The sequence below is a fragment of the Amphibalanus amphitrite genome, unplaced genomic scaffold (genome assembly GCF_019059575.1).
Source record: "Amphibalanus amphitrite isolate SeventyFive unplaced genomic scaffold, NRLGWU_Aamphi_draft 001875F_arrow, whole genome shotgun sequence".
NCBI lineage: Eukaryota > Metazoa > Arthropoda > Thecostraca > Balanomorpha > Balanidae > Amphibalanus > Amphibalanus amphitrite.
The window spans coordinates 56,216-83,529 of record NW_024883368.1 but is presented as its reverse complement, the minus strand read 5'-3'; the positions used below and the strand labels follow the sequence as shown (position 1 = coordinate 83,529).

The 27,314-nt window shown below is 50.8% G+C and overlaps 1 protein-coding gene across 1 annotated transcript; it reads left to right on the top strand.

Annotated features, from left to right (window-relative positions):
* Positions 1–1,829: 1,829 nt before the first annotated feature.
* Positions 1,830–26,307, top strand: LOC122375575 (tyrosine-protein phosphatase non-receptor type 5-like). Its single transcript, XM_043355064.1, has 10 exons — positions 1,830–2,159; positions 4,264–5,108; positions 12,000–12,161; positions 16,189–16,298; positions 18,112–18,276; positions 18,454–18,544; positions 20,769–21,026; positions 22,672–22,812; positions 23,270–23,406; positions 24,802–26,307. Exons 2-10 carry the CDS (start codon positions 4,677–4,679, stop codon positions 24,908–24,910), a joined length of 1,605 nt encoding a protein of 534 aa, XP_043210999.1. The 5' UTR covers positions 1,830–2,159; positions 4,264–4,676; the 3' UTR covers positions 24,911–26,307.
* Positions 26,308–27,314: the final 1,007 nt, after the last annotated feature.

Below are 27,314 nucleotides of genomic sequence, written 5' to 3'. Positions count from 1 at the left end.
ACTCTGAGAAAATAGATCAGCTATTAGATGATCCGAGCTACATGAAAATCAACAAAGATCCAACAGCCGCAAAAGAAAGACAGATAAGAAAAGCTATAGACGAAGTCTACCGGAGTGGAAGCATATCTGAAGGACTAGCAAAACGACTGAAGCCAAGTCACACTTCACCACCCAGGCTCTACGGTGTACCAAAAATCCATAAGGATGGTGTGCCTCTGAGACCAATCACCAGTATGATAGGGTCACCGGCGTATGATTTGGCAGCTCATCTCACCAAGATCATAAGCCCAGTGCTTGGAAAAACAGAGTACACCGTGCCGAACTCGAAGTCATTTGTAGAGGAGATTAGAAATCTTACCTTAGACGGAACAGAAGAAATGATCAGTTTCGATGTAGTCTCATTGTTCACCAAGGTGCCGGTGGATGATGCAGTCAACGTGATTTGTTCGAAACTAACAGCAGATGACAGCCTGCAAGACCGAACCGGACTGAGCGTAGAACAAATCCGAAGGCTAATGCTGGCGTGCCTGAACTGCCGCTACTTCCAATGCCAGGGGTCATTCTACGAACAGACCGAAGGTGCACCGATGGGTCTGAGCCTGTCCGTAGTCCTCGCTAATGCCTACATGGAGCACCTTGAGGAGTCGGTATTAGGCACAGCATCCAGTCAGCCAGTCATCTGGAGAAGGTATGTCGACGACACATTCATTTTGTGGAAACATGGGAATGAGGCACTTGAACAATTTCACAGGGAGCTGAACAGCTTCAGCCCAGCCATTCAGTTCACGGTAGAGAGGGAACAAGACCAGCAGCTCCCGTTCCTTGACGTCCTCGTTCGTCGCGACAGGGCAAGGCTGAAAACATCAGTGTATTCGAAGCCAACAGCATCTAATCTGTACCTGAAGTACGACTCCAATCATCCGGCGTGCATAAAAGCTGGCATTGTAAGATGTTTGGACACGAGAGCCCAGGTCATCTGCAGTGAGCCATCAAGCCGGCACGAAGAGAGGGCGCACCTCTGTGACCTTCTACAAAGTAATGGCTACCCAAAAAGTTTCATCGAAAAATCGATGAAGAAAAGAAAACAGATCGAGCAGCAAGCTGAAGATAACGCGCAAGAAAAAACATTCGTCAAGCTACCATACGTGAGGGGCGTTAGTGAAAAACTAGCTAAAGTCCTCCGTCCCATTGGAATCCAAGTGGCACACTCATCGAACCGCCTAAGAAGCCGCCTAGTCAAAGCCAAAGACGCCCCCCAAACCCGAAAAGAAAAAAGGAGTAGTCTACCAGATATCCTGTTCCTGTGGCTCAGTCTACATCGGCGAATCGGGAAGGCCAAAGGATGTCCGACTCAAAGAACATGTCGCGGACATCAAGCACGCACGGCTGGACAAGTCTGCTACAGCAAGACACTTCAGCACCTGCAGGGGTGACTTGAACCCACTCACCGCCAAGACGCTAGCCACTGAAGGTCACTGGAAGAGGCGCAAGGTCCGAGAAGCCATAGAGGTCAAGCTAACGCCACAGGCCACTATGAACCTTGACGAGGGCGGCGTCCGTTTGAGCCCCATATGGGACATTCTCTTAACCTAGACCCGCAGCATACATAGTATCGTCGTCTTCAAACCGCTAGCTTATAGAACCTCTAGTATTTACCCAGCGGCCGCCATCTTTTCTCATATTGTTTTTCGTATATTTTGTCCTACAATTACGCCCATTGTGAACCTTACATTACAAGTTTGTCCCCAACAGTTGTAGTTTTATTATAAAAAAGAAGTCACCAACATCTGGTAGATTGCCTGTAATATGCTTGGTGCTAAATTAGGTTTAGGTAATCAGGTCTTCTCAGGCATATTTAAAGTGTAGGTTTTTAGATGACGTTGTCGCGTGTTTTGTATTGTATGTGATTGTCGAACTACGAACCGAAACTTTGTGCGCCATTTCACCGATGAAGGTACCACAACGAGTACCGAAATATCTGAATAAATGTAATATTTGTACTTATCCTCTTGAACAACTCCGAAAACATAAACATTAATTACAGAGACTTGCTGTCACGCTGAATCGCCTGGACCAATGCCGCCCTGGTGGGGTCCGCCCACTGGACGGCCAGCCTTTGGAAAAGTTGGGCCGGCAAAAACCACGGTGGATCGAAGAAGGTCGGTCGATGCCAGAGTGCTCCTTTGCCTCCTTTCCACTTTATCTACGAGTGACACATGAAAGAACCAATGTTCAATGCGGTGTGTAAAGATTATGGCGACAGCAAGGGCATCTGTTATGAAATATGATTTCTAGGTCAGAAATTATCGCTTCTAAAGGAACTGGTGGGTGGCGTGAGTTTGTTCACTCAGCAACTACTTATACAATAGTATACCTTCTTCATTAATCAAAGGGTATAATAAACCACAGAATACACCTACCGCTTAAGCATTATCATGCTAGCTGTATGGACGTTCCTGGAGGTTATGTATTGAGCATTGTACTATTGTATATCGTGTACAATGTACACGTATAGTGACAATCCACTTATTTAGTCTGATGGCTACAAGTCAGTGTTTTGGGGTCCCATTTCAAAGCGCCATTTTCTTAGCAAGTTACGACGAATCGTAATGAAAAGCAGTGCCACTTCTTGGTAAAAAACATGATTATCCAACCATTTTGGAGGATCCATGTCAAAGATTTCTTTTTAAACTGCCTAAACATTTGTTAACTTTATCAGCTGACGTTCCTTACAATTAGGACATTTATCTCTGGAAGTGGTTGAAGTGGTTGAGATGCACAGAAATCGGCAACAATGAGTATGCAGTATACACCAAACCAAAATGACTCAAATAGTCATTAGACTTAGAGTGTGTGATTATGCCTACGAAGGGGATAATCATATGCTGATCAGTTGAAGTATGTTGGGTTGCCGCATTCGCGTTTGTCTTCTACGTTTGGTTGATACCCAAAGGCTTCCTTCACTCAATCACAAGGCGAACGGGGAGGTTGCATTCACCAGTTCTCTCTGATAGCACCATTGTGGCTCGACCTTTGAGGCTGACCACTAGAGGCAGCCCTTCCCAGCGATACATCTCGCCGTGAAAAGGTGCCGCCATACAGACCCATCCACGCACAGTCACCCTCTCCCACACATGGGGGCTCCACCGCATCCAGTGGACGTGCACAGTAGTGCCCACTGGACACATTGGGGGATGCAGAGAGTTCACCGCTCTCTCTCTCTCTCTCTCTCTCTCTCTCTCTCTCTCTCTCTCTCTCTCTCTCTCTCTCTCTCTCTCTCTCTCTCTCTCTCTCTCTCTCTCTCTCTCTCTCTCTCTCTCTCTCTCTCTCTCTCTCTCTCTCTCTCTCTCTCTCTCTCTCTCTCTCTCTCTCTCTCTCTCTCTCTTTCTCTCTCTCTCTCTCTCTCTCTCTCTCTCTCTCTCTCTCTCTCTCTCTCTCTCTCTCTCTCTCTCTCTCTCTCTCTCTCTCTCTCTCTCTCTCTCTCTCTCTCTCTCTCTCTTTGAATGTACCCCTGTATTTTAGCCGCTTGAATTGTATGCATATGTCTCAAAAGCATATTTTGTCGCTATCTAGGGATGACCTTTTGAATATTAATTGTTTCAGAAACTGAACTTTATTCACTAACAACATCCGAAACAACCCAATGACTTTTTCTTGGGCTACCCTGCGACTTTTTTCATTTACTGATGTCTTTTCATAAAGATTCGGGAAGATTTTGTAGAGATCTTTTTTATGACGGGCTGCCAAACTTTTTCTGAATTCCCTTTTATCTCCTCTCCGGGAATTCCATTCAGCGCAAGCGGAGCTTCTTGATGTGACTTTGCGATGTGCTTTCACATGCGTTAGATTGATGATGACGATTCCAGCACCATTCTCAACATTGATTCTAATCTATTCATAAAAGCAGCAAAGAACGCTCGATTCTGAGTCGATTCATTGTGCGATCTGGAGTGAAACGAAGCGTTCTTGGTCTCCCATTTTGCAAGTGGGCTCATTTTTGCAGAAAATAGCTTGCGCATTCCACTTAGCATTTCGCAACAGTCGGCTGAGCGTTATGTAAGACGCGACTGAACGACGATAAATGGTGATTTCGTCATGTGTTCGATAACCTATTTCATAACATTGCAAAGCCGGAATCTATTTTACTTTTATTTTTATCCAAGCTCAAGCGCTATCAGTATCCCGGAACTATTGGCAATCTGTGTTGTTGGTTTCTGGTGGTTTTCTGGAGCGCCTTGCTGACCGTTTTTCCCTCCCCGACAGGAGTATCGGCCGGCCTGTACGCTTCTGAGGACAACAATGTCGGCCGCTACAGTCCGTTTCTGGACCGACTGGTGTCCGGTCACGGTCCTTCCCGGTACTCAGACGACGATGACCTGCTGACCTCTGATGACCTTCTGACCTCGGACGGTGACCGGTACCGGGTCGAACCACTGGACGACGACTGGATACAACTGGGACCGGGCGGCGCCGACTCCGAGCGGGGCCACTACGAGCCGGTCTGGTCAGATGTGGAGCCGTTGGAGGATGACTGGCCTCCTCTGAGGCAGGAGAAAGAGCCGTGGCCGCGCGGGCCGCTGCCAGACCCCTCTGACGATGACTGGGTACAGATCGGCAGTCCCGAGGACGGCGTCTGGGGAGCGGCGGCCGGGTCCGACCGATGGCACAGCGGGTGGATGGAGCAGCGAGACGACGAGGAATCGAAAGCTGGGAGGGCGCAAGCTAGAAACTTTGACTGGAGCGACCAAGACCCAGAACAGGACCAAGAGGAACAACAAGCAGAGCTTTCAGAGCTGGAGAAGGAGAAGCGCGCTGACCACGACGATCTGGCAGCAGAGCTGGCTCGCTCACGGCCCGACCCTGCCTCCTCTGAGACCGATACGGCCCGTCAGTTGGACCAGATCAGACACGCGTTCCGGCACCACGCCGCTGATATCCAGCCGCCGCCGCAGGCCGCCGCGCTGCGGGCGGACCAGGGCTCGGGCACCAAGATGAAGCGCCTGGCGGCCGGAGCAGGAGGCTCTCCTGGAGCCACTGGTCGCCAGCAGTACATGCCCTGGCTGCTGATCGCAGGAATCGCCGTGGGAACAGTGGCCACCGTCTTGGGGGTGAGTACCGGGTACGGCGACAGGAGAGCACCTGGTATACCGCGGTACTTGTTATGTATCGCGGTACCAAGTACCGCGACACGAGTACTGGGCATCGCGTCACGGAAGTGAGTACTAAGTGCCGAGAAAGGGGGTGTGAGTACTGAGTACGTCGTCACGGAATTACCGAGTGCTGCGTCACGGGAGTTAGAACTGCAAGCATCGATACACTGAAAACAATTTAACCCAAGGCTGGCGAGTAAACCGGTGTTTTACGGTTACCCCTATCCGCAACCATTTTTAACCACCCTCCCAGGAGTAGTGCTAGGTCCCATTGCGGTGTAGTAGTACTTGCTCTGAGCGGATATAACCGCTGTCAGCGAACAAGTCCGCTGAGAGCAGGGACGACTACACTGCAATGGGACCTTACTGTACTCCTGGGAGGGTGGTTAAAAATGGTTGCGGATAGGGGTACCCGCAAAACACCGGTTTACTCGTGGGCCTTGGGTTAAATTGTTTTCAGTGTAGAAGGTGAGGGTACCGGGTACCATGCGTTTCAAGGCAACGCGAAAGTGCCACGTTACGTGAGCTTGCGGTGTTATCAACCAAAGTAGCGGTATAGGCACATCACTACACATCTTAGTGAAAAACATCAAAGCTGGATTTGTTCCACTGTTCAGTGAAGCGTGAGCCTCTAACACGTGCTACACTGCTACAGCATCTGTGAATAATTTATCACATTTCGTTCCACAAATGTATTTCCTTGAAAGACCAAAGGTTACGTGAATGCTCGCCTTTCCTCTTCTCGCGGCAATGGTTGGATTAAAACCCATTGTTTCGGTGACTTAATTACAGGACGGCAGCGCTATTTCGGGCGTAGATTTCCAACACTAAAAGCCAGCTACATCTGAACATTAAAGTGTAATAGGCTAGCTGCAGGCTGCGCACTATATTTACACGCGGGATACTCCTGTTGCGCAATAGACATACCCGTGTACTTAATTATAGATGTACCATATTTTCTAGGCTATCAGCACCCGTCACAATGACGATGAGTCTCGACAGCCTTCAGGGTTCGTTAATATTTGTGCTGCCGGCTGCTCTCAGCTTTCAGCTATTAGCTCACTACTTTTGGCTCACAGCTCATAGTCCACAACTCCCAGCTCACAGTTCATAACTCACAGCTATCTCACTCTTACAGCGCACAACTCAAGCTCACAATTAATACCTCAGAGCTCACAACTCTCAACTCACAGCTCACAGCTCACAGCTGGGCAGCTCACAACTGACAACCCTCAACACACAGCTTTCAAATCACAGCTCACAACTTATAGCTCACAGATCACAACTCACAACTCACAACTCTCAACTCGCTGCTCTAAGCTCTCAGCTCTCATATCTCATCTCACAAATCACAGGCCACAGCTCACAACTAAAAAAGCCACGCTATCGCCTTATCCTGGACCTATCTAAAGAGAGCCTTGGCTCATCTATCCTCTTTCAGCAGCGCTGCAGCTGTTACAGCGGCGTCAGCTCCCTGATCGATCGCTATTCCGATCGGACTGATAGGCGAGCCTCCGCAGAGGAGCTCCAATGTCAGCAACTCAGCAGGGTCTCTGTGGTCTCTGCCTCACCTCTCAGGTCTCAGCTTAGCGGTCTGCATCAGCAGCGGAGCTCCGATGTCAGCAGGGTCCCCTCCCTTCCCCTCCCTCTCAGCTCAGCGGTCTACCTCAGCGGATGAGCCCCAATGTCAGCAGGGTCCCCTCGCTTCCCAGCTCCCAGATCTCAGCTAAGAGATCTATCCGCAGAATCCCCTCCCCTCCAGGCCTGAGCTTATAGCGGTCTGTCTCAGCGTCAAAGCTTACATGTCCGATCTTTCCCTTGATTCCCTCTCATTTAATGCATGTATTTTGGGCCGATACTTACAGCAAAGCCCACTGAATGTGAGAGTTCATTTCCATCACCATGCACTTATCGATCGAACAGCGGCTCTGCGCAGCGGCTCGGCAAACCCTTTCATGCCAACATGTTGTAGGAATGCTCAGAGTAATCCCTCCTCCGGCGTCTATTCCTGACATGCCATTCTCGCATCGATCAATCCCTGCACCCGTGATTGGGAAGCCAGGGCACGCAGGCGACGCCTGCTATTGCCACTAGTCATCAATCTCTGAGCTTAGGGGATAATGTGGGAAAAGAATGTTAGAAGGGTAAGGCTTATGCCGTATAAATAGATGCTGTTTTGGCTCAGGTTGAGTGGGATTTATGGAAAAGTATTGGATTGCAGAAGAGGATGCTCAAGCTCAATACGCTAATAATAAAAATGGAATAAATGCTGACGTTGATGGTATATATATATATATATATATATATATATATATATATATATATATATATATATATATATATATATATATATATATAAAAGTACTATCTGAAACTTATACCTATACGCGGGTCCTCGGGTGATTTGATGGTGACAGTTCGCCCTAGCTCTTTGGCCAATTTGGTCTCGTGCGGTATAACCTCTATTCGTGTCCACTAATATTCGACATCTGGTGCATTCAGCAGAGCAAACGGATCCTTTCCGCCTCTAGCCTGTGCGGCGGATGGATTTGGAAGAACATTCAGCACCGCCTGCCTGCGACTGACATGTCATCTCCCGATGTCGGTTTCTTAAGCCATTTCCGTCGTCTCGAGAGTCGGCATTTGCGTCTAACATTTGCTGCCGCACCGAGTGCTGCGCTGCATGGCACCTCCAGGCTCCATCCATATCCCGTGCTTTACTTGCGCCTGGTTCCTCCTATACTCTGTCTGTGCCTGGCACACTCTGTACTGCCTGCGCCGGGCTCTTCCCATGGCCTGCGTCTGTGCCTGGCACGCCGTCTGGTCGTGCTGGGGAGGGCGGGCGCCGCTCCGTCCGCCGATGGCCGCCCCTGTGTTCAGGTCGGCCTGGAGACAGCGGCGCGGCGGCCGTGGGACCGGCACACCTGCGGACGGCGCTGACCGACGATCAGTCTGGGCCTCAGCCCCACCAAGTGCCGCCGCCTCTCTCTCTCTCTCTCTCTCTCTCTCTCTCTCTCTCTCTCTCTCTCTCTCTCTCTCTCTCTCTCTCTCTCTCTCTCTCTCTCTCTCTCTCTCTCTCTCTCTCTCTCTCTCTCTCTCTCTCTCTCTCTCTCTCTCTCTCTCTCTCTCTCTCCCTCTCTCTCTCTCTCTCTTCTCCTCCATGTTCTCTCTTTTGCTCTTTCCCTCTCTCCCTCTCCCTCTCTCTCTCTCTCTCTCTCTCTCTCTCTCTCTCTGCTCCTTGCTTCCTTACTTGCTCACTCTTCTCAATTGCACGTTTGTCCGTTGCATGGATAGAGGATGGGGCCTTGTAGCTTCAAATTGTAGCGCCGCGCAGCGGTGAACTGGCGACTCGGAGCCAGTGTGGCCGCTGACAATCAGGATGCCAGCAATTTCCTTGTGAAATGACGGCCGTCTTCCAGGCAGACTCGTCCTGACATTTTCGGTACCAGGCTGGCTGAGGTCGTTCGGCCACGACTCGAGTTGTCTCCAAGGGAAACGCTTCACTTCTGTCGCGGAAGAAGGGTAAATGGTGTGTGCAACTGCTCACGTTTGGTGCTTCAGTAGCATGACCGTGGGCCACTCATGCAGCTAGTAACCATGCAGGCAGCTGGGTGGGGTCGACAAACCCATCTCCCTTTCTATCTCAGACGTCTTATGTTGGGCCGGAGCTGACATTTGCTCGCACTTCGTTTGAGGTCATGGGTGCTGCGGTTGAGAAGTCAGATGATTGTGTAAGTCCCACGGGAGGTCTTGAGTGCCGAGCATAGCGGAATGCAATTTCACTATCGCACACGCATTAAACGGAAGACCATGTAACACAAACTCTTTCTCTCCTTCCCTCTCTTCCTCTCTCCCGTCCCTACCCCCCCCCCCCCCCCCTCTCTCTCTCTCTCTCTCTCTCTCTCTCTCTCTCTCTCTCATTCTTTATTTTTCTCCCTTCCTCCTCCTCTCAATTGGCCCCCTTCTACTTCTCATTGTTTTTAGTTGATTTGGTGCAGTTTCTGCGCTGTTTCTTTGTACACAATCTTTTTCCTCCAGCAGCCCTCTATATGTCGTGGCCCGCGAGCGGTCAGAGACATCAAGTGGCAGCCACAGCAGTGGGCTGTTTTTCAGCAGAGTCGGCCAGCGGGTCAATACCTACTACAGCTGCCGAGATTTCAACAAACTTAACCCGCCCACAGCTCTGTCACGCCAGTGCTCCTCGTCCAACCAGTTCAAAGCGCCGACTTTTGGGATGGGATCTGACACTGCATTTGTGTGGTGTCAACGTCTGCATGATTTATCATTCTGTATTCATTAATCATAAATTATTCGCAAGAAACTTTCGTTGAAATTGTTGCAGTGGATAGTTTATTAAATTGATGATCTAAGTCTGAACTGGGTTGTTACGCAATTTCCAACGATGTTATCTAACCAAGTAAGTTTGAAATTTGGTGCGAAGTTCTCGTCGATCATCATCTCGCCTCGTCGATGATCAATCATTTACTCATCGTTCAACATGAAAGTGAAGTGAAAGTCATTTCATACGCACTACGCAGTCATGTAAATAGTTTGTGAAGAAAAGAGCGGTATTTTCTGTTTTCGTCGTGATCTTGGAACCTTACAGGATCATTCAGCAAGAACGAAGCGATTTATAAATTGCAGAAATGTGTCCGTGACAGCTCAAAACTTCGTCTATCAAAGTCGCAGCTTGATACTGAGGTTTGCGAGTTTTGCCACTGACGGCAGCGGTGACGGCTCTCGTCTCCATGGACGGTCTCCGCGCTCTCCGAATCCGTCTCCGCCAGCCGTCTCCGCCGGCCGTCTCCGTCGAGGGACCGTCCTCAGCGTCCAATGTCCGTCCGCCGGCCGTCAAGGCGGTCGGGTCGTGTCCGCTGCTGATGAATGGCCTCTGGTGCTGACACTCCATCAGCTCTCCAGGGCACGACCACCTGCCACATTCCTGCCAACGGGTCCTCTCGGCAGAGTTCCGCCCCGCGCCCCGGCCGAGATGACGGCAAGGCTGCCGTCCATCACCCAGCTGCCACACGTTTGAAACGGTGTGGGTGGGGTGATTTGTAGACTTAAAGGCTGCAGAGGCTATTCTGCACACTTGAACCGTGATCTAATAGAACCACTACATTTTTCGCACCAGAGACGGCGTGATACCACTTTCTGGTGCACTCGTGTGGCATCATAAATTACAGTTACGGTCGGGAACACGCTAACGGCTCTATATCTGGAATCCCAGATGATAAATGCGACTTTATTTGATAAATGTACTAGATCCGGCTCTACAATCCCACATAGTAGCCTTTCCACGACGGAACATTGGGTACATATTTGATCGAATTTGAAAGAAAGTAAGCAAAGCAATCGACAAGTCATTCGATTCGAGAGGTGGAGGTACACATTACAGTAAACTACTAAAATTTATCAGGTAGGTACCAAAAGAATTAAATGGATTCAACAGGTGTCCAATGTTGAATGTGCCATCATAAAAAGGGCTACATTGAAGATTGTGAGCCTTAAGAATCACAACAGCTGTTGCAGATGCCGACTGTGGTGAGCGATCACTAAACAGGTAACAATAAACACATGCATTGACTATCTACCAGCTGCTCACAGTTGTCACAGCTGATGCATTTTGGTCAATCTGTACCTAAATACAAGCACTGCAGTAAGCACTGCCTTCTCGTCCGTGTACCTGCAGTGACCCCACCTGCAGACATTGTCTACCTGCAGTGACCGGTCACTGGTAGGTCACCGCTCCTGCCAGGAATCCCCGGCCGCTGCCCCCTGCAGCATTTTCCGCCGTGGAAATGAACAAGAGCTCCCTGCGCAGCGAAATCCTCGGCGCTCCTATACAAACACCCTGATTGCCCGTTAGTGGCCATTCACATCGATTTTCCCGTTATAGGCACACATTGCTGACCGCGCTAATCTCCGCGCTGCAGCCATAGATGTGCCAAACGACCTCCTGCTTGTGGGAGAAAACAGATGCCCCACACGTGTGCTGTATATTTATGTGTGTAGTAGGTGTATAGGTGACACTTGTAGCACTGCTTGTAGCAGAGCAATGCTTGGAAAAGGTAGATGTTGGCTCTATGCAATTATGCATATCATAGTACCTACGTGTGATAACTGAATAGTGAACAAGCGACATGCTATGACACACCACACCATACGTCGTTACATAACTATTTACAGGTGAGTGGAAACGCAAAATGCGACTAATTCTTCATGAGACCACTCGAGTTGTCAGAAGTTCTTTTGGTCGGGATAAAATGCAGAGCTTCTACGCGGAACAAACTCAAACCTAATGAGCTTTGTGGTTTTAGTGGGTGGGAAGTGCGGCGTAACCCGCCCACCGGCGACTGAGGCGCCAGAGCTTACGTAAGTAACGACACCAGTGCGTGGGTAGAGGCCCCTAAGGTCAGTGCCAGCGACTGCGGGTGCGACCTGTGACCGGCGAATTGTTACCGACCGGCAATGGGGGTCGTTATCGACAGCAAAGAGTTAGTGTCGGAACGAGCGAGCGCTGGTGCTGCTGCTCGGCGACGTGGGCCAAATCAGCGGGCGTGCCGAACTTCCGCGCCCAACTTGGGTCGTTACAGTCACGATCAGCGAGTTCGGTAAATGCTGTGTTTTACAACTTGGGGCGACCTTTATGGGCGTCCTAGTGACGACATCGCTTCTCAGACGCATATCGCTCCTAGGTCAGACTCCACTCGACTGCAGCCATGTCCAAAGATTGTCCTTGCATCGCCACGAGCTGGTCAGCTGGCGGTATAAGCACAGCTGATGTGTGTGTTTATACTGGTGTATGAGTCTCTCTGCAGTAACTGACGTCTCCGTTGTGTTTGACAGGCCATTGTCGTGGTGCGCCGGGTGCGTGGAGCTCCTGGGAAGGTGGTGACCCAGCAATGGATCCCTCACCACGCGCTGCGGATGTCCACTGGCAGCGCAGATATTCAGCCGGGAGGAGGGCGGGCCGGCGACCAGGCAGCCGGTGCACCCATTAGGATCAAGGTAGGTCCGCCAGAGACACGGGGTACGCCACAGCAGGTCTGATGACATACGTGGGATAAGTCAACATCAGTCAATACTGAAACAAGTGTCAAGGAAATCGAAAATATCGGTGATCATGTCAACGTCTGTGTGGCGTGTGCTATAAACTGTCTATTCAGATTGCTGCACGCATTGACATATGTAGATAAACGATAAATCCGTTGTTAGAAAAAAGCACCTTAGATAAGGCATTAAGCACTTCAATCACGGATGCTTTATGATTCGCTTTGCGTCACGTATTCGCCAGCTGTCACGACCATTATAGAGTATATCTGTATAGTGCATGCCGTGTATCTCAACGCATATAATGCGGGAAAATATCTTTGAAGCTTGAAAGTACTCCTTTATTCTGCTGCTGTGGAATATTCACTTTTGGATGAGCCTTTGCCTATTTTCCAAAGCCAACTTTCATTTAAGGTCCCATTGATCACATTGTCAACAGGCGAGATACAATTTCGGAGCACTCTGGGCCTAAACTAGTTTAGCTGAAAGTGGGTCATATGTAACGGTGGGTGACATCACGTTTCTCACTGATATTACGTAAACGAACCACTAACCAGAGTGGGCCAGAAATTCTATTTTAAACATTTTTCATTTATGAAAAATGAGATTGGGTTGCATTAATCGTCGAATCTCTTGTTTTCATAGAACCATCAACCTCCACTTCAGTTCTGCTTTGTTCTCCACTGCCATTTCGGACGCCCCGCCAGCGTCTGGAGTTACCCGAACTGTCGCGACTTTCAGTGACCTATGACTCGTCTCTGCCGACATTTGGCGCACCTGCACTTCAAAGTCCGGGGCGGCTGCGCTTGCATTATGCACCGCCCAGTGTCCACAGTTTGCCGGACGCTGACCGGCGGCGGCCGTCCCCTGAGCTGCCGCCGTGGGACGGGGGAGCAGGGTCAGCGGGAGCGCGGTACACCGCAGTCGGAGCCGCGGCGCCGTGTGGGCGGAGGTCTTACACCACCGGCACGACCGACCTGGGGGCGGATCGGGCCGCGGAAGTGGGGGCTCACCGCGACGCTCCCGCGGGACACCGTTTGAACACGGCGACCCAAGCCGGTCTGGAGCCGCGTTTCGTTTGTCGATCCAGCCTAGAAACGTGCTCCACGTGTTAGCTCGACGGGAAACCTTTCTCGGTGCATCGGCCCGACCAAAGCCTGACCAGTGTTTCCGCGTGTCGGTCCGGTCGGAGCCATGTTCCGTGTATCGGTGCCACTTGTACCGGCTAGCACGGCGGGCCGTCGTGGCAGCCCAATATCGACCAGCGATAGAAATACACATCCGGTGCCAGGTTACGCCAGGCGGGAGCAGCGGCCGAGTCCGGCCCACGCCCAGCTCCTCCACCTTCCCCTCCTCACCTCGTGATGCTCACTGTGTGTTATGCTTACTATCCTCACTGTTCTTTCTCCCTTTTCTCTCCGTTCTTCCATAAGCTTATTTCGCCTCCAACAAATGCAAAATTTACCCAGCTACTCCCTCTTCTTCTCTCCCTTCCTCCCTCCACTGACCCGCAATGTTTGCACTGGAAGGTAGGCTGTCCCGCAGTGTTTGTCTGGAAGTTAGACTGTCCCGCAGTGTCTGCACAGGAAGTTAGACTGTAACGCAGCATCCGTGATGGAAGGTAGACTGTCCCGCAGTGTCTGTCTGGAAGGTAGACTGTCCCGCAGTGTTTGCTGAAAGGTAAAATGTCCCGCAGTGTCTGCACTGGAAGTTAGACTGTCCCGCAGTGTCTGTCTGGAAGGTAGACTGTAACGCAGTGTTTGTCTGGAAGTTAGACTGTCCCGCAGTGTCTGCACTGGAAGTTAGACTGTCCCGCAGTGTCTGTCTGGAAGGTAGACTGTAACGCAGTGTTTGTCTGGAAGTTAGACTGTCCCGCAGTGTCTGCACTGGAAGTTAGACTGTCCTGCAGCATCCGTGATGGAAGGTAGACTGTCCCACAATGTTTGTGCTGGAACGTAGACTGAGCGGCGATGCCTGTAAGATAGACGGCGATGCCAGAAATGGGTTGGTATTCTCATTTCTGAGCGTTGGCTAACTTTATGGCTAGATTTTCTGCAAAACCACTGCAACTCTTGGTGGTAGCTACTTGATTCCTGACTGATGCAGAACTAGGCCTGAATACATTTACGAAATGAAAAAAAAAAACAATGACTCTGAGTTCCGTCTTTGAACAGTTTCATAAGGTCGAGGATTTATTGTTGCCCATTGGTGAGCGATGAGGTAATTGCGCCCAATCGAAATCGTTTGTAGGTGCTTCAATGAAACAATTTGCCCAGCCTTCTTCATCACTCGTGACTTCCTCTATTTATATGTTTGCTGGTTGTCGTGCATACATGCATGCATAATAACTAGAATACATGCATGCCGAACACACACACACAAAACAAATGTACACTTAACTGCTGGCTGGTATGTACCTACCTGTTGTAATTATGCATGCATACGAGTTATATTTTCAACCACGCAACGCAAACAATAGTTTTGTTTTTACTTTTACTGCCGGCCAGCCTACCTTCTAGTGCAAGCATTGCGGCCAGCCTACTTTCCAGTGCAAACATTGCGGGAAAGTCTATCTTCCAGTGTGAGCAATGCGGGACAGTCTACCTTCCGGTGTAACACTGCGGAACAGTTTAACTCCCAGTCTGTATTTGCAACATTACATGTTTTTTATACGTTTTTAAGCATTTGCATGCATTATATGAAATCAGATTTAATGCAGAACTTATTCCAATAAGTTTCGTCATATGTACTGACTGCTTCCTCGGATCTATTCTGTCCAGCAATAACAACTTTCGCAATCACGGCGAGCTACACTCAGCGTTACGTAATGTGTGTGCTCTGTTTTTTACCTCCACAAATCACGTTACTCCCATTCTGGAAAGATGATGTTTTGCGCCTATCGGAATAGCATTAGCGATGACGAGGTGGCGATTGTGTGTGTTGGACGGGACGGCGCTATCAGGGCCTGGCCCGGGCCGGCCCGGCGCGGCCGAGGCGTGTGATCGATACCTGCACGCCGTGGCCGGTTGGTCAGCCGGCTGGCCGACGCACCATCGACCTGGCCCGCCGGGCTGGGTCGACCCGGGCCGGCGCCAGGTCACGGTCTGCTGGGGTCATAGTCCGCAAGGGGTCACAGTGCGCTGAGGTCACAGACCGATGAGGTCTTATTCCACTGAGGTCACAGTCCTGAGGTCACAAACCGCTGGAGGTCACAATCCGCAGGTTCTAGTCCACAAGAGGCCACAGTTCACAGGAGGTTACGGCTGTTCAATCTTGTGTCTCCCACAAATAAGTAATGCAACTGAGGTCAAGGCCTGACTCAAAGGTCAGAGTTAACCCGATGTCACGGTTCGGACAATGACGCGCCCTCTGAGCGTCTGAACACGAAGCCCATCGGCGTCTGAGCTCACGTCCATCCGAGATTATCCCAGCCATGGTCCGCTGAAGGTCACGGTCCAACTAAGAGTATCTACAGAATGCCACTGTCACCATCGCAATCCGCGCCGGCCTGGCTTCTCCCTCCTCGTGACGTAACTTCGTTTGCTTTGACTTTGTGTGACGTGTGTGACGCAACAACGTGGCTTAACCTACATCTCGATGGACGTGTTCGAAGCTCCGGTCATTCTTTACGGATCTCTGATCTCTCTTGCATTCATTATTTAACTTCACAGGTCAAGGCTCCGTTGGAGAGCTGTGCTGCTCAATTCGTTTACAACCATGCTTCCTTGTTTCTTTGAATCCTGTTTTCTGCTATAAAGGCGATCGTTTACCCCTCGCCCCAGGCGGCCAGGCCAAGGGTCTGCTGATCTGCAGGAGAGGCGATGTTACAGACCATCACTGATCCCCTCCTCCTCCTGTGGCCCTCCTCCTCCCCCTCCAGGCCAAGGGTCTGTTGGAGCGGCGCTGCTCCAACTCGTCTCTGCCCCCCCCCCCCCGTTCTCCAGCCCCCAGGTCATTACTGACCCCTCCTCCTGTGCTCCCCCAGGCCAAGGGTCTGCTGGAGCGGCGCTGCTCCAACTCGTCTCTGACGATCCAGCTGCAGCAGACGGAGGAGGACGGCGAGCCAATCGTGGTCACCTCCCCGGCCACACACAGGTGAGGAATGGTACCGCTACTAGGATAGAATCCGCTACCGTCAATCACACGCAGATCATGTTTGACGCTGTGGGGCACGAACAGGGCAAAATTGATGCCGAGGGCACGCAGTGCACCTGGTAGGATTGGGCACCTTCCCGATCAGAAACTTTGCCACTTCACAGTAAGCCGTTTTGAGCCGGCTGCCTACAGGCAGTCGATTTGTATGCAAGTGCAGTCTCGAAGAGTACGCTTTGAGGAATCGTTAGCCGATCATGTCTAGCATGGATGGAGGTCGAGTGGCTGCGTGTCCAACCGAACCAATGTTGTCCATACTACTGGTCAGTGGTCAGTCACGCAGCGCTGCGCACCGCTCCAGTCCAGTGACCGGGCCCAGCCACCGCTGTCCTGATTGGTGCCATGTCCATCTCCCGACTATATCGCCACTCTCGATCTCATGGCTATTGATTGGGGCTGGAGCGGTTGAGGAGACCGCGGGCTCCACGGCATAAAGGAACTCTGAAGTCGCTCTGAATTCGGGACTGAATTGGGGCTCGGAGCTCGGTTCTGACGCTGTCTCACAATGAGCTCTGTTGGACGCAGCTGCTACGGTTACTGACAGAAGTCAACCGCAGCTATTCAGGTAGTTCATAGGTCACAAGTCGGCTAAAGGTCAATCGCAGATCCATCCCAAATCAGTTACATAACATTCACATGTAAGTCACGGATCAGTCGCAGGCTAATTATTAAATTTGTCACGGGCCGCAGGATGGCTACAGACCAGTCACAGTGGATGGACCCTAACCGTCTAGCCTTGTTGGGCATAATAGTGTCGAAGACAGTAGAACCCCCCCCCCCCTCTCCCTCCCCTCCGAGCTAGTGTGGACCTCCAATCCCGTGTCGATGAGGACCTCCCAGTGCAGCGACCCGTCCAGTCCTGTCGCGTGACTCCCGGTCACCGTTCACCCACCGGCCGACACTCCGACCCTCACTCAGTCCGACGGGGCCGCCGCCGCACGCTCATGCAGCAATGCGTTCGCCGTCCGATCGGCCGATTAGACGCGTTAGGGGCCGCCGGTCACGCCAAAGAACAAAGGCGAGCCTATTTTGGCACCACATCACCCCATGATAAATGTATGTGGGGGCGGAGTTGACACGAGCGGACGCATCGCAAAGAAGGTCGAGGGTCGGCGAAAAGTGCACCCTGACCTCCGTCATATGGCCGAAGTTCAACGTTATGCACTATTCCCCGTTACTGCTTAATTGTTATACGTGTCGTTGCATCGTATTCTATGTAAGGGCCGTGCATAATAGTGTCCGGTCTTTTTATATCCGATATTATGTATCCGTTGTTGCAATGTCACATGACTGTGTTGTACCAGTTCATATCACTTAGCATAATTTAAATTTTGTGATGCAGTACCCACTCTGTATATTGACCGTTGACGACTATTACGCTTAGCTAGCAGTGCACATAATGCTAGTATTATGTGGTAGACATAACGCTTTGCAGCTGGCTACGAATTGCATTGGCTGGTAACGTTTACCAGTTACCACCGATGTGCCTGGTAGGCAGAAATATGTGTTGCTGTTATAGTATTCCAGTTGGCATTCCAACGAGACACCCGATAACACAGTGTTCTGTGGTGCTCCATCGAGGCGGCCGAACACCTAGCCTCTGCCGGCAGATCTTACGACTGAGGCGCCCTGTAACACAGTGTTCTATGGCGTTCCAGTGAGGCGGCCGAGTACCTGGCCTCGGCCGGGAACACAGTGTTCTGTGGTGATCTTACGACTGAGGCGCCGTGTAACACAGTGTTCTATGGCGTTCCAGTGAGGCGGCCGAGTACCTGGCCTCGGCCGGGAACCGCCTCTCCCGTCGGGAGCTCCGTCAGACAGAGGAGAATGTGGCCGCTCTGCAGGCCGAGTTCTGGGACATTCCGCTCAACTTCCCTGACAAGTGCGGTGTGGTCGGCGCCAGCACCAAAAATCGATACAAGTCAGTGCAAAACACACACCCGCTAATCGCCTGCGATGTTGGATGCTCACTGTTGACACCGTCGTGTTTGCTTTGTTTCACACAATGTTTGCCATTGCTGCAAGGGACCGAAAAAATGAGAAAATGTACGATGGATAACTGTGAGCGATCTGAGCGCTGACGTGGCGCTCGTTTCAGGACGGTGCTGCCGAACGAGCACACGCGGGTGACACTGCCGGGAGTCAACGAGGACCCTCTGTCCTCCTACATCAACGCCAACTGGATCAGGGTCAGTCAGGGCCGGGAGTGAGGGGAGAAGGCGATACCGGGATTCGGGACTAATGTGAGGTGCAGCGTTATCCCGAACCGAGTTTTAAACAGTTCACGGGATTGACAAAGCTGTCTTTCTACTTTTTCTTCTTTATAAAACTGCAATTAAACTGTTGTATGGACACATAGAACACTCATCATGAAAGCCAAAATGCTGTCTTCATAACGTCAAGTGCTATGTGAATTGCTATTTAAATTATTGCTATTTAAGTCAAATGATTCCGTAAATTGTGGCATGATGGCAAATACTTCAATTAATTTGAGCTGTGCAGCTAAATTAAAGTTGATGTTTGTTTGAAGCGTCATTTTCTAGCGTGAGCTTGTCCTAAAAAAGCACAAATGTTCTTTGCTGTAAATTGCCTTGCTTGCCACTGAGGACACTCCTTGTAATCGTTGGCAGCCGTCACGACTACAAGGAAAACACGTGGCTATAGCTGCTATTAGCTAAGTGCAGTTTATTGATTTACACTTGTATTCCATTCGACTGGCGTATTTTGCACGGTTTCACTTCGAATTAGCCTTGAACTTTGCGACCCGGTGTTCCCAACGGAGCTTTTATTGGTCTCTCATAATTGGAAATTTATAGTTCTTTGCTGCTGGGTTCGGTATAATGCTTGCTCAGTCAATCGCAATTCAGCAGTATTGCAGCAATATTGCAGTAATTCTGGTTGACGTAGCATGTTGACGATGCCACGTGCAATGCATACAAGCGTACGCTGGCTGTTAAAAATGATGGTGCATCAGTGTGACACCCGGACGTTTGAAACTGGCAGAGTTCCAACACCTTAACTCATGACGTTTATGCGAAAGTTTATTTCGCACTAGTGTATGAGGTAACCGAAAGTGAATCTTAGTCCTAGCATATTCTAGTGCCAACCTAATTTGCACACCAGCGAGAGCGCATTCTATTTCTGGACGCATCATCGATCATCTATTCATCTGTCTTGTTGCGTAGTCCCCCACTTGGGGAGGGGAGGGAGCCTGGTCTGCAAAAGGCAGGGGCCGGGGAGGGACGTCTGACCCCGATGCCGGTCACAGGCGTGGGCAGACCTCTTCCGTCTGTCGGGGAGGGGATTCCGGTCGCGGCAGCGCCAGTATTGGCTCTCCTCGCCATTAGCAGGCATAGCGCGCCTTCAATTGGCGTCACCGAGGCTGCGGCCGCGCCGCACGTGACCGAAGAGAGTCTCGGGGCTGAGGCGGCAGACGACCGAGCGTCAGCACATCCGTCTGGGGCGCTCAGGTCACGTGTCTGAGGCTGCTGTCAAATAATTGCATTATTATGATCACCATCACGTCAGCCCCGGTTCACATCTTACGATTTTTTTTTTTTTTGACAGATCATTTAATTTATAGGTCGTCATCAGATCACAGGTCACGCCCATCCCGTGATATATTCACCAACATAAATCCCTAAGAGGTCCGGTCTTTGATTTTATAATCGGGTCAACTCCAGGTCACCTAGGATATCCTCAGGGAGTCAGGATACTTCTCCCCCCCCCCCCTCAGGCTGTAATTCTTATATGGATCAAAAGTTGCTCTTATGTCACAGCCCATAGTCGCGTTCAAAGAGGTCATCTGCTGTCAGTAAACCCGCGGATCAGTAAAGCCTGTTGCCGGGGAAGGGTGGGCGTCAGACCGCGACGGAGACGGTCGGGTGCGCCCTCAAGGTCAGACACCGCCCGGGGGCCGCGACAGGTCGGCTGGAGGTCAGCAGGGGTCAGCGGGGTCAGCGGGGTCGGCGGGGGTCGGCCGTCTGCGGGTGACAAAACCTGGAGAGGCTCCCCGCGGCGACGGAGCCTCTTCTGAACGAGTGCTCGGCTCCGGGAACTGTAGGGACCCGCCAACGGAAATCGATGGAGCATTCGCCCTCACCCAATAATGCTGGCCGAGAAATGAATATTTAACATTGGCCAGCCGTGTCAGTAATTCATCTTCGTCAAACCCTTGGATGGTATAAAAGTTGCAGCGATTCCTCGGCGGTGTGTGCCGAAATGAGAGCGCCCTCACATCCTGCGGGCAAGATGGCGATTTATGAATCCTGGAGAGTCGAGCATTAGCCGAATTCAAGCTTTTTTCTTCTTTAAAAAGGTTCATGCCTTATTCCTCTTGTTTGTCGCAGAGCGTGTTCGCTGTGCTAGCGACGACCTTGCCTTTGTTCTTGACCTTGTGTTTCCTCTCCTCAGGGGTACGACAACGAAGAACGTGCCTACATCGCCACTCAGGGGCCGCTGGCGCACACGCTCGAGGACTTTTGGCTGATGGTGCTGTCCCGACGCGCCCCGGCCGTCGTGATGATCACAAAGCTGAGAGAAAATGGCCGCATTAAGTGCGCCGGCTACCTACCTGAGACGCGGCAGAAGGCAACGTTCGGCAAAATCGAGGTCACCGTCAAACGCATCCTGCCCAGGAACGGCTACACACTGAGGCACGTCACTGTCAAGGTAGGTGCTCTGATTCAGCTGTGTTTGTTTATTATTTGCTCGTGGTTTTGTTTGTTTGCCTTTGTCAGCGTGTTTGTATGTGGCCTTTGCCGCGTGTCTCGAGACGCTATTCCAAAGTTGTTTTTGTTTGTTGATTGGCACTTGTTTTATTTATTGGATTTCTTTTAGCAATTTCCGCTTCAGCTTGTTCTGAAGAAGTGCCGTATGTGATGTTGATTAATGTTAGTCTTTCTTTATTGCTTGGTAGTCTCGTCGGATATCGCCCAGCCGTCATTAGTGACCAGCTCGCCTCTAAGTGGACACAGCCAGGCGAGCACATCTCAGGGCGCGATCGAAGTTTAATCTGCGGCATTACGGTCGGGGAATCCAGCTAATTTTGATGGCAGATAGGTACGTGCCTAGCCCCGCGACCACGAGCCTCACAGAGGATATCTGTAGAGGACAGAGGTCCATTGACCTGTTTAGAGGTCTGGTGACCTGTCTGGAGGTCAATTAACCTTTCCATAGCTTGGTTAGCATGCCAGTATTAATAAGCTTGTCCGAATACGTCATTTGACTTATTTGAATTGGAGGCTCGAGGTCAGGTGACCTGTCTGCAATGCATCGTCTGATGGTCCGTCTGGACGCCTGGTGACATGTCTGCGCGGCCGGCAGACCCGGTCCTGTTGCCGTGGCGCTCAATATACCGTCCGGCAGGCAGCTGGCCACCGCTCGGCCGCAGCTGTCGAGCCGACCTAACAGCTGTCGCAGTTGACGTCATGGCCACACTGGCAATTCATGAACGGCACGTCCAACTTTTAAGCTAGTCCCGCCGTTGAAATGTCAACTTCCAGAAACGATGTGGTACTGAGAAATTTTGTGGTAGTTTGCTCTTGGTCAACAGCTGGACAGTGGACTCATGGGAATAAGAACTCATTAATAGTGGCTTCGTAAATCTTTTGAGGTTTCTAGACCTCACTTGCCACTGCCAATATCAAGCATGGACACTTGACAGCCGCGTTCATTGGCTTCCACTAACAGCCATTTGAAGGCACCGGCATTCACAACATCGAACATTTATTGCTCTCAGTCGTGTTCATGACACTTTTACGCTATGATTTAACATCTCGTCAAAATTGAGCACCCATTCACGATCGACTTGAAAGGCCTCTATGCCATTGCAGGTCCTAATGGATCCGTATGCAATGCCTAATGGCTAATGCAGTCGTATGTAATGCCTAATGGATCCATTTGGAATGTCGATTTCAGCTAGTGGATGTGTATTGTGATGCACCGGCGCTGTCAAACGCCGCAGCGAAGTCCTGTCGGCGCCGGGATGTGGTTCAGTATTGTGGCGCATTATATGGAGCGTTCTAGAATTGAGCTGAGTGACATTACAGTTTGGAATGCGGCAAGCCACCGTGCTATAATATGCAGTCCGCAACACGTCTTGGTATATCGTAATCTAAAGTCTGGTACTCGTGGGATGTAATGCGATATCTTTACACGGTTTGGCTCTAAGGTCTGATTGCATAACTGTTCCTTCCATTTGATTGTTTGTCTTTCCGCTATCGAGCGTATTGAATCGCTTGCCATCTCCAGTCTGACCCAGTTTGTCACACACTTCCTAAGTCATTGCTCTGACCCGGCTTCTGTCTCGTTGCAGCGCGGCAAGGAGCAGCTGCAGCTGCAGCACTTTTGGTTCACGGCCTGGCCCGACCATCGCACACCGGACGACTCGCAGCAACTGCTTCAGATGGCAGCAGAGGTGGAGAGCGCAAGGCGTGACTCCGAGGGCAACCCCACCGTGAGTTTGAGTTGGAACTGAGCGAGAACCCCACCGTGAGTTAGAGTTGGGATTCAGAGGAATACTCCACCGTGAGTTTGAATTGGAGCTGAGAGGGAAGCCCCATTGTGAGTGGTAGCTTGGGGGAAAACTCATCGTAAGACTAAGCTAGGACTTATGGGTAAAATTCACCGTCAATTGGGGGCTCTTGAGTCGGGGTTCTGAGTGAGAACTCGCCATGAGTCGGACCCGGGACTCAAATAGAAACTTCAGTTTCCGTAGAGACTACGAGTTTTACCCATATCGTCATTTAGTCGAGCGGGTAATGCTTTATTGTGGAGCTGATATAATGCATCATGACTAACGCTGCTGAGCAGCATTGCTAAGTAATGTGTCCAGCCCCAGGACTGTGACGCCTATACTGTGTCGAATACCGTTGAGTGTTTCAGTTATCTGACGGTCACGATGTCGCCGCCAGGGTCCGGTGGTGGTCCACTGCAGTGCCGGGATCGGCCGCACCGGCTGCCTGATCGCCATTTCGATCGGCACCAGCCAGCTGATGGAAGAGGGAGGCGTCGACGTGCTCGGCATCGTCTGTGGCATGCGCAGAGACAGGTTCGTCCGCTTAGGGACAAGGAGGTAGAGGGGGTAGAGAGGGAAGGAGAAAGAGAAAGAGAAAGAGAAAGAAAAAGAAAAAGAGAAAGAGAAAGAGAAAGAGAGAGAGAGAGAGAGAGAGAGAGAGAGAAAAAAACAGAAAGGAACAGGGACAGAGAAAGAGACCAAGACAGAGACAGAGACAGAGACAGAGACAGAGACAGAAACAGAGACAGAGACAGAGACAGAGGAAAAGAGAGAAAGAGAGAGAATGAGAGAGAAAGAGGGACAGAGAGGGAGAGAGGAGTTTCGTACCGTCAGAAGACGCACACTCAGGAAATTGCTGTAGCTTCAGGCTCACCCGCCCTTGAGGCCACGCCACTACGCTGTACAGACGCTTTTTTCTTTTCCTCACTTTGCAGATTATTTCGTCTTGCAATAAATACAAGATACTCATCTTCTGAAAATCCTACACACGTGTCCTTTAACTATCTTTACAGCTTCTAGTGTTTGATGCGTATCTTTCCCGTTCCGTGCTCGCGCCTCGCCATCAGTCTCATTTGTTTTGCTGTCTGATGGGTGTTGTTTTTCACCATTTTCCAATTACCTGAGAAAGTGTGACAGCAGTGAGAGCGCTGTCGAGTGTGGATAGTGGACCCGACGGGCCGTTAGTCTTGCTTTGGCACGGCAATAAAGGCCCGTCTCTCCACCACTGCACCGGGCGCCGCCGCCTCCGTACGGGGGTAGGCTGTGCCGCAGTACACTGGTGTTTGGCGGCGCAGTCTACCTACACAGGCAGGCAGTCGGCACGGCACAGCGAGTGCGTTGCGCGGCGCTTGCCTGTCTGACTGAATGGCTCATTTCTCTTTTATGAAAATTACCTAAAAATATTTAACTGAATCAGTATATTAATGTGGATAACTGTTCAAATTTTCAAAAGCAAGGAAACGTTTTGTAGTCCATAATCCGTTTAATCCCTTTATCCTTACTCATTAGCAGGGGTGGAGAATTAGGGGTTTGGGGGGTGCTCGAGCACCCCCTGAAATTCAAAAGTCGCCATATAATAGTGTTCTAGGGGTGCTTAAAATACGTCTGAGACACAAACTGCTTTGCGTAAGTCGCGAGGAGAGTGATGCTGCTGGGAAAACGCATCTATATGTGCTTTTCTACGCAAGAATTCGACGCTTCCATTCGCCAGGTGCTAGAAAAGCACCCCCTGGGATTATGACAATTCTCCGCCCCTGCTCATTAGGAACGATACGATTCAGATGCGGTATTTGGAAAGCACACTCAGTTTCACCGATAATAAAAAGCTGCAGTATTGTCATCTTAGTTTATATTATCATGTGTGTGTGCTTTTTTATTGACCAATTTGTATTTTGCTTTCAAACCATTGGGTTTTTGTTCTCGTTACAGAGGCGGCATGGTGCAGACTGCCGAGCAGTATATCTTCATCCACCGAGCGCTGCGAGACTTCGAGGCCTCGCTGCCGGCCCTGGAGGGTTCGGCCCGCTCCACCAACTAGCCGCTGGAACCCTCTGGGCACAGCTCCCTAAACTACCGGCACCGGAGGTCCATGGATGGATTGACGTCGACCCCGACTGGTCTCCAAGACCGGGACTGGCCATCTTGCACGGATTGGCGGTCTAAATTCGCTGCTGCGCCCCGATGCCGGCGAGGAACAGATCGTACTTACCAACAGTCCTGGTATTGCTTTGATGGATTCATCGACATTATGAGACTTCCAGCAACCCGAAAGGACTGAGCCGCCCCACGATAGCAGGCAGTTGCGGGCAGGCGCTCACAGTTATGTTGGAACGCGCACAAGCGAGTTATCCGTGTCGGAACTGTTTGGTTGTTTCAGAAGGCAGAACTCCACCACGCGGATATGTGTGTTCGGTGAACGATAGTCGGGCTTATCCGCAATGATGTCCGATGTTAGGGCAGTGTTACCGTTATAGACGGTGGTCAACGTTAGAAAGTAAATGTAAGAACTGGATCTGTAGAGCTGGTAGAACGCTCCGGGGAGCCACGAACTGTTTTTCTTCCCACCACATCCTAACAAAGTCACCTTATACAGTTAACCTGATAAATTAAACACAACAGAACTGCCCTTGTTGGAATGCCGACGGCGTTCCGGTTGTATCTGTGTAAGATTAGTTTGCGAGTATAACCGTGGCTTACCGCGGAATAATAAGCAGCCGTACTCGACGTACGGTCGGCGGCGGCCTGGCCAGTCGTTAGAGCTCACCCAAGAATGTAGACGGTTAGCCCGAAACTGTCGCTCGTTGTAGACATATGTAGACAGTAGCCCGAGATCTGTCTCCGGCTATAGACGGTATAGCCCCCGGCTCTATCGTTAACTGTAGATGGTAGACCTGGCTCTACCGATGACTGTAGCTGGTGCAGCCCTAGCTCTACCGCTGACTGTAGACGGTAGTCCTGGCTCTACCGCTGAATGTAGACGGTAGTCCTGGCTCTATACCGCTGAATGTAGACGGTAGTCCTGGTCTTGGCTCTACCACCGACTGTTTACGGTAGTCCCGGTCCCGTACGTATACTCGTAGTAGCCCTGTGTAGGGCAGACCCAGACCGCAGAGTGCCATGGGACGCGGTGCTTCAGAGGGTCGCTGGTCTGTGTTTTGTGGCGATAAGCCGTGATTGTCACGAGCTGCGCCGCGGTTCGTGCTGACTGTCCGCTCCGCCGGAGACCTATGAGGAAGTAGCGAGTAACCCAGCTGTCGGTGTCTGTGCTAGGAGGTGTGGTAGGTCCCGAGAGAGGTGTCGAGGCCGTCCTGGCCGGCTCGACACCACTGCACAACCCCCCACACACACCGATCACCTGCGCGATCTCACCTACATATAGGACACATAACCATTGACCGCGGGATCGACAGAATAATAAAGCTGTATTTTCGTGAAGATGTATGTATTATTTGTATCGCTGGTCGTGTGGTCTTGTGCTGTCTGGTAATGAAATAGCGGCGTGGGTGCTCATATATGTTTGCATACAAGCATATGACTGGCGAATGTGTCTGTGTGAGAGTGGGAGTGCCATTTTGATGGCTACAGGGCACAGGCGCCCAGAGGCGATCAACCGGATGAAAAGGGAGAACGGCTGTAGAGCAAACCGTTCAGTAATTGAAAAAGTATGAAGTGTTTGAGTATGCTCGTGTGCTGAAGATGAGTTGCATGCAACAACCAAGATTCTTACAGATAGCAAAAACTATCTTTTAGGGACCCAGAATGAGCCTATCCGCCATCCAGCGCCGAAGCCAGAAGCCACATCATGCCTATCCCACTCGTCCAGCATTCACGGCAGCCGCACTTGTGTGTCCCGCCGCAGTGATATGGTCCCAGAACTGATCCCTTGGGAACCCCCCGAGACCCGCGTCACGGTCATTCGCCCCAAATGAGCCTCTTATTATAGCTCAGTCATATTCGACAGACGTTCGTGTGGCTGAGGGTACCAACAGGCACACCTAACGTGCCATGGGTACCACTGTCACACGTAACTATAGGTTGGGGCACACACGTGATAAATGCATTCGCGGCGTTACTCTTGACAATATTATGTCCCCGAAGCATTGATTATTGACCGTTCATGGTTATTTCATGGAATAGCCACTATTGACAGGAGTGATAAATAGCCACAAGACTGAGCAGCCCTCAATAACAACCAAGGAGGAAGCGAACAATCCTTCCCAGGGTTCCTGGCATAACTGATGAGTTATTTACGTCGCAAAATGAGACTAGTACACATAGTAAGATAACAAACAGCACCTACCCGGCCAAATTATCTCTGAGTGCACTATCTCATTTGCACAAGGATGTTTAGGAGACATTACACTCGGCTGTCGCAAGGATGGTGGAAAATGAAGACACAGTATAGACAGTCGGCTGACAACGGCCGCCTGGAAAGTGGCAAT

Excerpts from the sequence above, each read along its gene's own strand:
- LOC122375575 (XM_043355064.1), top strand. The coding sequence starts at position 4,677 with ATGGAGCAGCGAGACGACGAGGAATCGAAAGCTGGGAGGGCGCAAGCT. Across the intron at positions 12,162-16,188 it reads GTGCACCCATTAGGATCAAG|GCCAAGGGTCTGCTGGAGCG; the intron begins GTAGGTCCGCCA and ends GTGCTCCCCCAG. Across the intron at positions 16,299-18,111 it reads ACCTCCCCGGCCACACACAG|TGAGGCGGCCGAGTACCTGG; the intron begins GTGAGGAATGGT and ends ATGGCGTTCCAG.